The sequence below is a fragment of the Pseudonaja textilis genome, chromosome 5 (genome assembly GCF_049901715.1).
Source record: "Pseudonaja textilis isolate UNSWEBS1 chromosome 5, rPseTex1.2, whole genome shotgun sequence".
Lineage (NCBI taxonomy): Eukaryota > Metazoa > Chordata > Lepidosauria > Squamata > Elapidae > Pseudonaja > Pseudonaja textilis.
In genome coordinates, this window is record NC_141994.1 from 4,661,053 (window position 1) to 4,675,059 (window position 14,007).

Here is a 14,007-nt window from a genome sequence, read left to right on the forward strand (position 1 = left end):
TCATTTGCAGCCTCTGAATGTCTACCTTCAAATCCACTATGGTGCAACTTCTGGGGCTTCTTCTACAGGTCACTAAATCACAGGCATTAGTTTTGTTGAAAGGTTGCACTTTAGTATTAAGGTAACATTCTTGAATATAGTTCATAAGCAAGCCACAGCAGGAATATAAATCTAATTCTTTCTATACAATATGTATTCTGCTGCAAGATGTCTTTTAATTTAACCATAAGAGAACAATTTCCAGTATATGCTACTGAAGGAATGAAGTAAAATCATGATTAACAGATAACATGCCTCCCCTGCGGTCTCCCCAACAATTTGTAAAAGCTGTCATAATATTATATACAAACTGTATTTCAAAAAACCTTATGTTTCATTTGTATATTTTAAGGTCTAACTACAGAAAACATTTTACTTGGTTTATTTTAATATCTTTTCCACCCTTGCTGGGTTATTAGTTAAAGCTTCCTTATGCATCCTGAGGTCATTCTAATAAGGGATGGATTCATGAGTGCTTCATGGTGAGATTAAGATACATATTAAAACATATACTCCAAAATATTATTCCTTCTTGGAGATCACATTTTACATCATACATGATTGAAGGCAAAACAAGTTTGACACCCCTGCTATAAAGCCTTTATCAATACATTAAAGGGATTTGTAGTGTATTCAAATAGAGACTCCTAAGAATACACTCCTATTGGTTAGTTAATGCAACGAAATGATTGGTTAATAATGACAGTTACCGATTGGCCGCCTAAGCGGCGGGAAGTTTAAATTGATTGCAAGCCGCGAGCAGCTGCTATAAAAAGGGTTGCTGCGGCTCGACTTTAGTTGAAGTTACTGGTTGTAAATAAAGAGCTGAATTCAACTCCGGTCTCCGAGTCTGCTTAATCCTGGTGACAGAACAGGATTAGATTAGATATTTTAGTTCACAACCATAATAAATCCTGAAAAGCATAGTCAGTAGATAGGGATTATTAGAATTCAGATTACGATGCAAAATAACTTGGATTGCACTTGATTTATTAAACTTACATTAAGATATAGAAATGGTAGAGAAATCAGTTTGGCACACTAGTACACAAATATATTGTTTTCATTTTTCTGACCAATGAAATTGAGGCTTGACCATTTATATCCTCAGCTTCAGGAAGGAAGGAAGGAAGGAAGGAAGGAAGGAAGGAAGGAAGGAAGGAAGGAAGGAAGGAAGGAAGGAAGGAAGGAAGGAAGGAAGGTGCAAGCACCGGAGGAGTTAGAACTCCTCCCCTTATTCTGATGTGGATTTAGTCAAACAGAGAACCAACCCCCACTTTCAGAGCTGGAATTTTTATGGTCCCTTCTCCTCTTGCTATCCCTCCAAGAGGTGACAAGTTTCTAGACATTTCTAGAAAGGAACGAGAATGGTCTCTCTGAAATAGGTAATCCCCAGATAGTTTAGGTGCCATTGCAAATATATTCTCCTTAGATCTCAGTTGATGGCCAATATATCTGGCCAGGTTATATGAAGAACCATTTCTCACCAATTACTTCTACCATTCCCATCAGGTCCAGCAGGAAAGTCATGTTGCAGGTCACATCTCCTAAGGAGTTTTACCTGATGGGACCCAGAAGATGACCCTCTTCTACTGTAGCTCCTGTTCTCTTTAACATCACCTCCCTCAAGTTGATATTAAGCCCCAACCTATGGTGCCTCTCAGAAAGTCTCAAAATATGCTTTTTTTCATCAGGTCTGGGAATCTCCTGGCAACAAAGAATGCATGTACACATAGCACATGCATGCTATTAAGATGCATACATATAGCATCTTAATTTAAGTGTCTTACAATTTTGTTTTTACATATATTAATTATTTATTTCCAGATCCCTTCACAAGTGGATTACTGCCTTCCTGTCAAATAGGCAACAAATAGTAAAAATAGGAAATGCCCTAACAAACCCTGCACCAGTTATCAGGGTGTCCCCCAAGGCAGCGTTCTAGGACCCACACTCTTTACACTCTATACAAATGACCTTTGTGATCACCTTATTAGCAACTGCATCCTCTTCGCTGATGATGTAAAACTATTCAACACCACCGTCAATGCTAACGTCCTTCAAAAAGATCTTGATTATGTGTCTGAATGGTCTAACAGTTGGCAACTCCAAATCTTGACCAATAAATGCTCTGTCCTACACATTGGTTAAAAAAAAAATCTATATACCAGATACGAGCTAGGTGGATATGACCTTGCTGATGATGCACACTCTGTCAAGGAGGTCTCATATCGAATGACCTAAGCACCAACGCTCACTGCAACAGTATTGCCAAAAGGGCTTTAAGAGTTGTAAATTTAATTTTATGAAGCTTCTCCTCTGGTAATACTGATTTGCAAACTAGGGCACTCAAAACCTTTGCTAGACCAATACTTGAATTCAGCTCTGCTGTCTGGAATCCGCATTGTATATCAGACATAAATTCAATTCAGCAAGTCCAGAAGTATTTTACCAGAAGTGTACTACATTCCTCTGTTCGCAACAGAATACCCTACACTACCAGACTTGAGATTCTAGGCTGAGACAACCTTGAAATACGCCGACTAAGATTGGACTTAAGCATAGTATATAAAAACATATGTTACGTCTTACCAGTTAATGAATATTTCAGCTTTAACCACAACAACACAGGAGAAACAGATATAAACAAAATGTAAGCCACTCCAAACTTGATTGCAGGAAGTATGATTTCAGCAACAGAGTGGTCAATGTCTGGAACTCACTACCTGATTCTGTTGTCACCTGGTCAAACTCCCACTACTTTACCCTCAAACTAACTCCTATTGACCTCACTCCATTCCTAAGAGGTCTGTAAGGGGCATGCATAAGCGCACCATTGTGCCTACCGTCCCTGTTCTATTGTCCCCAGTTCTTAGTTCCTATTTGTCACATGTAAACTATGTTTATTCTTATTTCTATTGTATTGTAAGCTTTTGACAAAATAAATAAATAAATAAATATATTAATTATGTAATTGTTTTAACTGGTTTTTATATTTTAATAGTTTTATTCTGCACAGCCCAGAGATGGTTGTGTGAGATTAGTTATATAAATGTGATAAATAAATAAATACTTAAATAATTTCGTTAAACTTCCAGATCTCTTGGTGCTGCCTAACCTGGTTATTTTATCTACCAGCCTTAACTGCAACTTCCAATCTTTTCCCACACCCTCCTCAAAGTTCCAAAGAGAATAGAGAAGGAAGCAAGGAAAACAGTATCTTCTGATCTCTCTCAGGCAGGAAAAAACAACAACTTTCTTTAATAACATTTATTTTTCCACCATAAATAAACGGAACTGTATATTTTGATGGTAAGAAAATTCATTTAGAACAAAATTGTATAGGAAGCTGCAGCAAAACAAATATGTTGTGATAAATATTTGTTTGGTGTAGCATCCTATATAACTCCGTAGCAAGAAAACCTGGCCTTGATGGAAGGAAAAACCAAGAAATTATCAATTAATATAAATGGATTGAATTTCCCTATGAAAAGGAAAAAGATGTTTGCACAATTAACAGAAATTAAAATTAGATATAATTTGCCTCTAAGAAGGCCACATTAAAAAACAACATAGTAAACTATTGGAATATTCCAAAATTGGGAAATTATATTCTTTGTTAGCACAACAAAAGAAAAGAGGGGTGAAGACACTTCTAATAGCAATATATGTGCCAAACAACAAACAAGAAGAATTCTATAAAAAATTGCTTAAGAAGATAATGGAAATGGAATATGAGAATATTTGTACGGTAGAAGATTTAATGCAGTTGTAAATATAAAACTGGATTACAGAAGTAGTAAAATAGGTTAAAAAGCAAGGAAGACTCTCCCCAGGACTTTCTCAAAAATGGTAGAAGAAATATTCAGGATGTATGGAGAAAAATAAATCCAGAAAAAGTCAGTATATATTCTATTCAAATAAACATCAATCATGGTCTAGAATAGATATGATATGGATGCTGCTGGAATTAAGAGCAAATGTGCAAGAGATAGAGATAGAAACGAACATATGGGTGGACCATAACCCAACAAAACTTAGCTGGAAGGGACAAAAGAAAAAGTTCAGATGGACATTCAACCCATTGGTATACATTCATACAAACAACAGGAAAAGAAATGGAATTTTTCTTCAAGGAGAATAGGAAAGAAGAGACTTCATTAAAAAATGTATGGGATACAGCCAAAGCATTTATTAGGGGATTAGCTATAATTTACATAGAAAGGAAGAATAAGAAAAAGAAAAAATACCAAAAGAACACAAAAGACTTGAAGCAGAACTAAGAACCACAAAAAGGAAACTTAAAAAACCTAATGGAAATAATAAAACACAAATTAAATTTGATGGGAAAAAGAAGATTTGGCACAACAAATTAAAAAAGCAAAACTTTTTTTTAAATGCTAATAAACTAGGAAGATGGCTAGCATATAAATTGAAAAAAAGAAAAAGAGAAGAAATTGATAAGTAAATTACAAGATGAGGAGGGAACCCTACAATATCAAAATGAGAGTAAAAAGAAAATTCAGGAATTCTACAGAAAACTAGATGACCAAGGAAAAGTGTCAGAAAAAAATAAATAAAGCAATATCTGGAAAAAACAGAATTACCAAAAGTGTCTGAAACTGTGAAAGTTATGCTAAATGATAGAAAAACAATGATGGAACTAACAGAGGCAATTAAAAGACAAAAGAATAACAAGTCACCAGGACCAGATGGACTACCGGCAGAAGTTTATAAATATTTACAAGATACACTAAGTTCATCAGTTAGAAGCTAGGATACCAAACACCTGGATGGAGGTAAATATTATTTTAATTCCTAAAGAAGATTCAGATTTAACACAGGTGAAGAATTATAGACCAATATCACTACTAAATGCAGATTATAAAATATTTGTTTCAATAATAGCAGAAAGACTTAAAAGATTTTTGAATAAATTTTTACATCCAGATCACAATGATTTCTACCTAAAAGACAAATTAAAAATAATCTGAGACTTATTTTAGATACAAAAACAAATGGCATTGATCTTTTTAGATGCAAAGAAAGCATTTGATAATGTAAGTTGGCAATTTATGATACAACAATTAAAATGCATGGACTTCAGTGAAAAATTTATAAATATGATAAAGACAATATTCCAGACAAATGGCAAAAGTGATTGTGAATGGGGACTCGGCAGAGAATTTTAATACAAGGAAAGGCACAAGACAAGGATGCCCGCTGTTCCCATTACCGTTTATATTAACACTGGAAGTGCTAAACAGAAATATCAGACAAGACTTAGAAATAAAAAGCATGGAAATAAAAAAGGAAAAATACAAATTACAAGCATTTGCAGATGACCTGGTATTTATTCTAGAAGAACCATTAGAAATACCAGTCTGACTTTCTGTAATGGAAGCACTTACACATCCAAATGTTATTAATTTAGAAAAAAAATTGTAACATATAAAGACATCTTAAATGAAGAAGGGGAACTCAGATCTAAGCAGGAATTGCAGAAACAAGGGGTGGACTTAGCATGGTGGCCACACCTGCAAATATAGCCAAGATATGAGAAAGATACAAAGACACATGGTTTCTATAAAAAATAGACCAGATACTCCTAGGAACAGATAAAAATTAATAAAGAAAATATATAATTATCTACTAAATATTAAGATGGAAGATGAATAAGTGAAAGAAACAATGATTGTATGGGCAAATATTTTTGGATATATAGTAGCATTGGCTAAATGGCAAAAGATTTAGGATAGAAACTATAAATTAATAATGGCAACAACCTACAAGGAAAATCTCTATGAAATGTTTTACAGGTGGCATTTACCACTGGCAAGATTAGCTAAGATATTCAAAAACATGTCCACTAAATATTGGAAGTACAACCAGATACCAGGTTCTTATAACCATATCTAATGGACATGTCCAAAGGCAAAAGAAAATTTGCACAAAAATGAATACATCATTAGAAAAAATGATAAAGCAACATATAGATTCAAAACCAGAAATATTGTTGTTAGGTATAATACCAGAAAACTATAGCAAAGGGAATATATATCTAATACTACACGTGCTGACAGCAGCGAGAATTGTAATTTCCACAACATTGGAAGAATGAGGATATTCCTACAGAGAAGATAATTAAAAGGATATTAGATTGTGCAGAGATGGATAGTTTGACACTAAAAATAAAGGACAGCAAAGAAAGAATATTTCTTAACATGGGATGTGTTTTACTAGTGGCTAGATAACAGAAGTAGAAATTAGAAGATAAAAGATTACTACTACAAGTAAATAATGAAAGATCATGATATTTTAGTAAACAATATACAATTACTATTATTAGTGTTATTGTAATTAATATTGGACTGTATAAGTAAATTAATTCAGACAATGCAATGTTCACTAAGCGCTTATGTTGATTAAAATAAAAAAAATAAACAATAAACAACTCTTAAGCAGCTATAGTCTGAAGTATTAGATGATTGTATTTCTATCCAACATGATGATCTGGAATGTACCTAATACTGACTTTGCACTCATAGCAAGCTAAAAACAAGACATTTATGTGAACTGGGCTGCTGTAATATATAACAGTTTACTCAATATCTAGGATGGTTTGTATAGACTGCAGAATTAGCCAAAAGTTTCCCAATAAGAATATGATATTTCCTAATTGATTTAACTCTCGAATCTTCCTTGGATCTTTTCATTTCATTTCACCCTGCAGCTGAAAGGAAGAATGAGTATACCAAAACCACTGTCTTTCAACTTCTTCTTATTCTCTGTCATTTCCATTTATCAATCAGTCCCCTCTGATCTTCATCAATATGGGCCACTGTTAAATCAGCTATTTAGATGCTGCTGGACTCATATCAGGTTTTTTGAGATTAGCAGTGAAGAACTTATTCCAGTTCATTGAAGGTACAGGAATTCATTGTGCTTTCCAAAGTTGATGAGTGGTTTCCTGAAACTAACAAAAATATCTTTCAGTATAGCTGACTAGGGGAAGTAGAAGAAATTTGTCATGTTTACCCAGATGGAAATAACAGTTTCCTGAAATAGACTAGAGACCATTAGGAGTAAATTAACAAACAAAACTAATTTATCTTTGTTTTTTAAAGCATTCAGCCGGGAGTCTGTGCAAATATATTTGATTGCAAGAGGAATCATATACAACTATAATACAATTTTCTTGAGTATGGTAGACTTACTCAAGAATTACTTCTCATTGTCAGCGGCCATGGACAATCAACTTCTATTGATCAATTGTGTTTCTGAGCAAAAAATACAGATTTCCACTGATACCAACACTTCAGGGCTGTTTGATTATACAAGACACTTTTGGCCTGAAACTAGATGCAGAAAACAGGAAGAAAGCAGGTTGAAGGGCAGAAGAGGCCCATAGTAACAAATGAAAAATAGATAAGGTGTTAAGTACTAATAAAGTGGAATGTAGCAATGTAAGAAAGATTTGTTGTACATGGTGGGATTGTAGTCGAGTATACACTCAAGAAGAATAAGATTTTATGGTCTAAGGAGGGAAGTCATGAAGAAAGGTTTCATAGATAATCTCTGGTGCCAGACCAAACCATCCCTAAACTGATGCTTCAATCCACGGTATCATATTCAAGAATTATGGAGAAAATACAATCCCAAATAAATAAATATTATTTAAGTTTGCAGACCAACACAAGTGGAAGACAATTGGAAGACTTGGCTGGCATTTTTTGTGAAATATGTAAAAGAAAAAAAAAAAACCACCTTGAGACTAGAACAATTCTGTTCTAGAACAATCCTCTCTGAAAATCTGTAAAAAAAACTTATCATACATGCTGTCAGGAATTTAGGCCCCTGAATGAATGCTGCAAGCTCCTCAGCTGTAGGCCAGGACAACAAATACTACAGATAAAAAGAGGCCAATTCCACCTTTCATTGTCTACATAACTGAAGGAGGGGAAATTGACCTCAAAATTGACCCCTTCCAACAATTGATGCAGTGTGAGGAAAGGGAAAAAAGGAGTCTTCCTTCTTTCCCATTTTCTTCTGAAATTCTTTCTGAGTTCTCACTCAGAGTATAACATAATCGACTTTCAAGGAGGCACACTTTTTACAATTCAAAGTAAAAAAAAACAAAATAATGGGGGCACTTTTTTAAAAAAAAAGAGCAAGGTATGAAATGTCATTGTTCCTTTACTCTTAAAATTAAATAATAATTTATGGCTACCACTAGTAATTCAGTGACTAGAAAATGAGTGAAAATGCGCTCCACTGCCTACATCTATCTATCTATCTATCTATCTATCTATCTATCTATCTATCTATCTATCTATCTATCATGTTTCTCCAACAATATGCCCCCCAATAGGAAGACCCAGCATGTTTTCTTGGCATAAAATGAAATCAAGCCCCTCCCACCAAATTTAGGCCTAGTTTAAACCATGCAAAATTGGGGGGGGGGAAGGCGGGGGAAACTTGGCATTAGGAGTGCCCTGCAGGCAGCTACGCCTCACCAGCAGCCACTCCTAACAGCCAATCATGGTGGAGCACAGAGGGCTCCCTTACCCCTCCCTTACCCAGGTCAGCAGGTGGGTGGCATTGGTGTGAATGTCTGGCAGCGTTTCAGCCACTTCTCAGGCCTCCATAGCTTCCATAGTTCCCACCGGTGCTGGCACCTCTCTCGTCTGCACTGTCTCCAACAACAGTGTCTGAGTCTCTCCCACTTTTTCCTCATCCCCATAACAACAGGAAAAAAATTTTTTTGAGGTACCTGGGAGCAACGCACGCTGCGTTTTGGTTTGATCCCGAGTGTGAGAAGAGCCGAGCGAGAGGTCCCTGCTGCTGCTACCCTTGGTGCTCCAGCCTCGGGCTCTGCAAGTTTGCAAAAGTCCCGGTGCGCAGCCCATTCCTGCATTCCAAGCACCCAGGGGGAGCTGCAGCTGTCCCTCTCTCGCCAGCACCATCTCCAACAACAGTGGCAGCAGTGGCAGGAACCATGGAAGTGTTTCAGCTGCTTCTTGGATGGGGGAGCCACCTCCATAATTTCCACGGTTCCCGCCGCTGCTGCTGCTGTTATTGGAGATGGTGCTGGCAAGAGAGGGACAGCTGCAGTTTGCCCTGGGTGCTTGGAATGCAGGAACGGGCTACACACCAGGACTTTTGCAAATTTGCAGAGCCCGAGGCTGGAGCATCAAGGGTAGCAGCAGCAGAGATACTCGCTCGGCTCTTCTCACACCCACCCAGCCTGTTGGGATTAAACCAAAATGCAGCACGCAGCGCTCCCAGGTACCTCGAAATGTTTTTTTTTCCTGTTGTTACGGGGACGAGGGGAAAGCGGGAGCGACTCAGATGCTGTTGTTGGAGATGACACTGGTGCACAGGGGGAGGGGAGAAATTAATTCACCCCCAAAAAGACGTCCTAACCATTTTTGGGAGGCTCCCAAAAAATAAGGCCAGGCCTTATTTTGTGAGAAACATGGTATGTATCTATCTATCATCTATCTATCTATCTATCTATCTATCTATCTATCTATCTATCTATCTATCTATCCATACATTCAAACACACACACACACACACACACACACACACCTCTGTATATTAAATATTGAAATTTAGGAGCCAAAATTCATTCAATTATACCAAAATCTATACAGGTTCACTTTATTAAGACATTATTATAATATAATAGATTATAATAATAAAGTATAAATATTATTTTAGATTAAGAAAATTCAGAGGCATGCTGAGAGTGTCTGCAGAAGTAATAACATAATTGTATTCAAGATTCTGGACAAAATCAATACAGGATGAGATGACTCTTTCATCACAGCAGGAATGTTCAAAGAAGGTAGAAAAAAAATCACTGTCCTGAATAGGGATCAAGGTTTTGTGTATTTGAAAGGGCAAACCAATTAGGTGATGCAGGAATGTTTATCTCAGACTGAGATTAAGAGGCCCCATCTATGCAAGAGTCCTTATGGTATTACTGAAATTATGAATTATATTACTGAAATTATGAATATTTTTTTATAATCAAGTCTACATTCAATCCAGCACAGAATGTAAACTTTCATTACATTTAGGTGACATGGAAGTATTTTTTTTCAATTTGTGTAAAATCATGCTAAAATGTTACTAGCATTATCTAGTGTCTTTTACTCCTGTTTGCATTTAGGGACATAAAGGAGTTTAGTAGACATTTTTTATTTGCTAACAGTATTTATTGGCTGCCTCCATCTTTCTGGATTTTAGGCTGCTAGCAGTCCTGATAAACAATCCATTTAAAACAATCACTGATAATTATTAGTTTATTATTTACTATCTATAATTTGTGCTTCAAGTGCTCAAGGACTCAAGGGCCTTCTGGAATAATCCCATTTCAACATACTTCTGGAATGGTGGGAGGATTTGAAATGCTTGTATTTTCATAAAGAAAGTGGAGTATGGTAAATTTGCATGCCCATACAGAAGAGTGTTCAAGAAAGATCTTAGCACAGAGCTGGAAAAACTGTGGTCCTCTGTTGTTGAATTGACATTTCCAAGCAGTTCTAGGCAGCATGGCCAGTGGTGAGGATCCTAAAAATTGTAGTTCTGGGGAGAATGACTATTCTCTAGCTAGCTATGCCGTAATAGCATAGGTTAAGTTGAGGAGAACTCCCCATAATTTTAAACACGGTTTCATCTGTGTCACCCCAGGTTTTGAGAGCTAAGGTCCAGATTGAATATGGTGTTGAATACATCATTAGAAATCCATTTTGAACTTTTTAAAAAATTAATTGCCCGTTTGATCAGAAACACTTGTTCTAGGACAAAGAATTCTTTCTGCAAGAAGGGATTTTCTTCCACTTTACTGACACAAATAAAAAGACATGGGCATCTTAATTAAGTATTTTATATCACATATAGCTTGGTCGTAAGATTTTTCTCAATACTATAAAAATTATAGTCATTTGATAGGTGTATAGGTGAAAAACAGAATTAATAATAAAGTTTATGAATACTTCAGTAGACAATAACTTTCAAACTTTATAATCAGAATATTATAAATTTCCAATGGTTAAGATTATACGTAGTCTTAACCCTTGGAAATTTAGTTTTAAATTTTTACTTTTACTCCTAGCACAAAAATAAATAAATGTGAAACCTAGAATTCAATTTAAAACGTCAAATCATTTCCAGAATGTAGATAAACCAAAAATATCACACAAAGAAGAAAAATAAATAAATTCTGGATAGTGAATGCATTTTAAAATGAAAACCTTGATATCTATCCCTAAGAAGCAGCTACGGAATAGTTATTTTGATGTCCAATGTTGCTTATATGTGTGATAAGAATAATGACATTCCTTTGATACACAAATGTCAATAAGCAGACATTTGAGAAAATGAAAAATAGTCCATTTAAAAATTAAAAAGATCAATCGAGATATATTATTACCTGACTTCAGAATGTCTGACTTACTTAAAATTTTGGCTTGCAGTCAGTGGGGAGTATAAAGTCATCTAAATATATACTTTCATATTTATACATGCAAATCATCAAGATGTTGCTAACTTCTACTGATAAGCACCAAATTATGTAATTATAAAACGGGTGGCTGAGTAAAGAAGATGATGTTGATTGTTAAACTATAGCAAAGATTACATACAATATATTCACCTGATCAACCATTACAAGCATTGATTTTTCTCAGTATCATTCAACATTGACTAGAATATAGAGGAGCATCTAAAAAAACTCTGATTAAAAATTGTTAATGTCTTTATATCCTGTAATATAGCTGAAGCATTTCAGAATTTGCAGAAAAATGGCAAAGATGCTTTGGAAAGAGGCCAACTTTTCACATTATTTACACTATAATCTGCACAGCGCAGTATTGTTCAACAGCAAAGCACTGTGCTAATAGCTATCCTGTGGTCTTGCCCAAAATCCAGTCCAATCAATGGAACAGCAGTAGATATTTATTCAAGAATGAGTTTTAAGTATTTGCATGCTAAGAATCTTGTTCACTATCTATACTCCAGCCTCATAAAATATTAATGACTTTGACACCCAAAAGTAAGTTTCAGTATAGGTGATGAATTCTCTTTGTGAATTAAATATATAATTGAAGATTGTAGCTTGATTCATTTAATTAAATATAAATATTATATATTCCACAGTATGCGAACAATAACTCCTTTTGTATGTGACACATTCACATTTCAAAATTCCCCCTTTCTGCAAAATTACACACAGAAAAAAATATTATGACAAAAATGTCAACATCTAAAGATTATTGCATTGCCATTTTCTTTCCTGTATTAACATTCACATGTCAGACAATTTTTTTCTCAAAATCAGAAACATCTTCCAAGCCCAGTATTATGCTTAATACATTCATTATGCAAATAGATTAAAAACAAGAAACAATTCAGATTAAAAAAAATATTATGTTACCACTGCTGATAAATCATTTCCTTCCACACAGGTTAAAAAAAATCTGAGGTATATATCATATCCTTGCTTTTTTTTCAAATCTTACTCAGTCAATAATCAAAATGCCTCGGCAGCTAACTCTAACCCTGACCATATTTCTTTACTTTTTCCCAAGCTAGGTGGAAAAAAATTAACCAGCACTAATTAAATAGGATGAGGAGGAGGAGGATGATGATGATAACAATAGTACCGGAATAACAATAAGAGGATGAAATCTTGCAATCATATGTATAGTGCAAAAGAGTCCTTCAATAATCAGAAAGTGGTTTCATCCAATAAATCTGATAATAAACTGACATTTACTGCAAAACCAGGTTTTTCCTTGAGGCAGTTGGTTCCAAACATTCAACCATATATTGGAAGTCATGCTAGTTATGGATTTCTCACTGCTCTGATATGAGAGCTTTAATTGGATTTATACATACCTGCCCATACCAGTTGTATTCCAGCATTCTAACAGCAAAGACAGCCAAACCAGAGAAAACTCAGAAAAACTTTGAATACTTTTTCCTTAAGTGCAAAGTTACTGCCTGCCTAGCTTTTGTCCCTTCCAAGGAGCGTGCCCCAGCCTAAACTTTTTTTTACCAAGCCATCAGGAGTGCTACAATCTTAGCTTTGTTAAAGTGTTGTACTCTTACAGCTAAAACCTGTTGATAATGAACCTGAACCCATTATTTTGAGTCAATGAATTGAAAGAAATAGGGCAAAGAATGAAAGCCACAGGGCCAATTACCAGCATTCTTTGATGTATTACTTGCTAGCACACACCAAATCACTTTGTGTCTTTGTCTTGATCCTCTCTGTTATTCATTAATTATTCTGGAAGGGTTAGAGTTCAGATAGCTAATTGCTCAAACAGTTTTACTTGGTGGGGATTCTCCCTAAACTGACACTTTCCCGACTGTGCCCAGCTACCTTGTATTATGCCAATTAATCCCATTTTTGGCATTTGTACAACCTTCCAATTCCTTTTAAAGTTATGCCTAAAATGCTTTCTCGTTTGCCAATCATAAAGACAAGATGTTTAAAGAATTGACTTGATCGTCAAGATGCCAAGCTACTTCTAGAGCTTTGATTGGGCTTCACAAGGCTAGCGTTCTAGAATTCACAATTCAAATAATATACTACAGCTTCTAAATTGCATGCTGATTTGAATATTTTCCATGATCTTGGACATAGTGACGGTTTTAACCGTGCTCATTGTTGTCTGATTTGGAAATTATGTGTACATGCAAATAACAATGAGCTGTTCATCATTACAGAACACTTTCACAAGCTACAAATACATCTTCTCCAATCTGGTGTTCTTCAGGAATATTGAGTTGTAGTGAATTAGCATTAAAAGCCCAATTTATATTGAGATATCATAAGATGCATCATATTTAAATATTAACCTATTTACAAGGATGTTTCAGGCACTACTAATTAAATAGCTGCTGTTACTTATATTTATATATATATATATATATATATATATATATATA

At 35.1% G+C, this 14,007-nt stretch overlaps 1 protein-coding gene across 1 annotated transcript in view; it reads right to left on the reverse strand.

The window, feature by feature from the left end:
• TFEC (transcription factor EC) overlaps positions 1-13,137 on the reverse strand; it is a 61,156-nt gene extending 48,019 nt beyond the window's left edge. The window contains exon 1 of the mRNA XM_087934042.1: positions 12,949-13,137. Within this exon, the coding sequence (XP_087790168.1) occupies positions 12,949-12,975 (27 nt within the window). The 5' untranslated portion in view covers positions 12,976-13,137. The remainder of the gene's footprint in view (positions 1-12,948) is intronic.
• Positions 13,138-14,007: the final 870 nt, after the last annotated feature.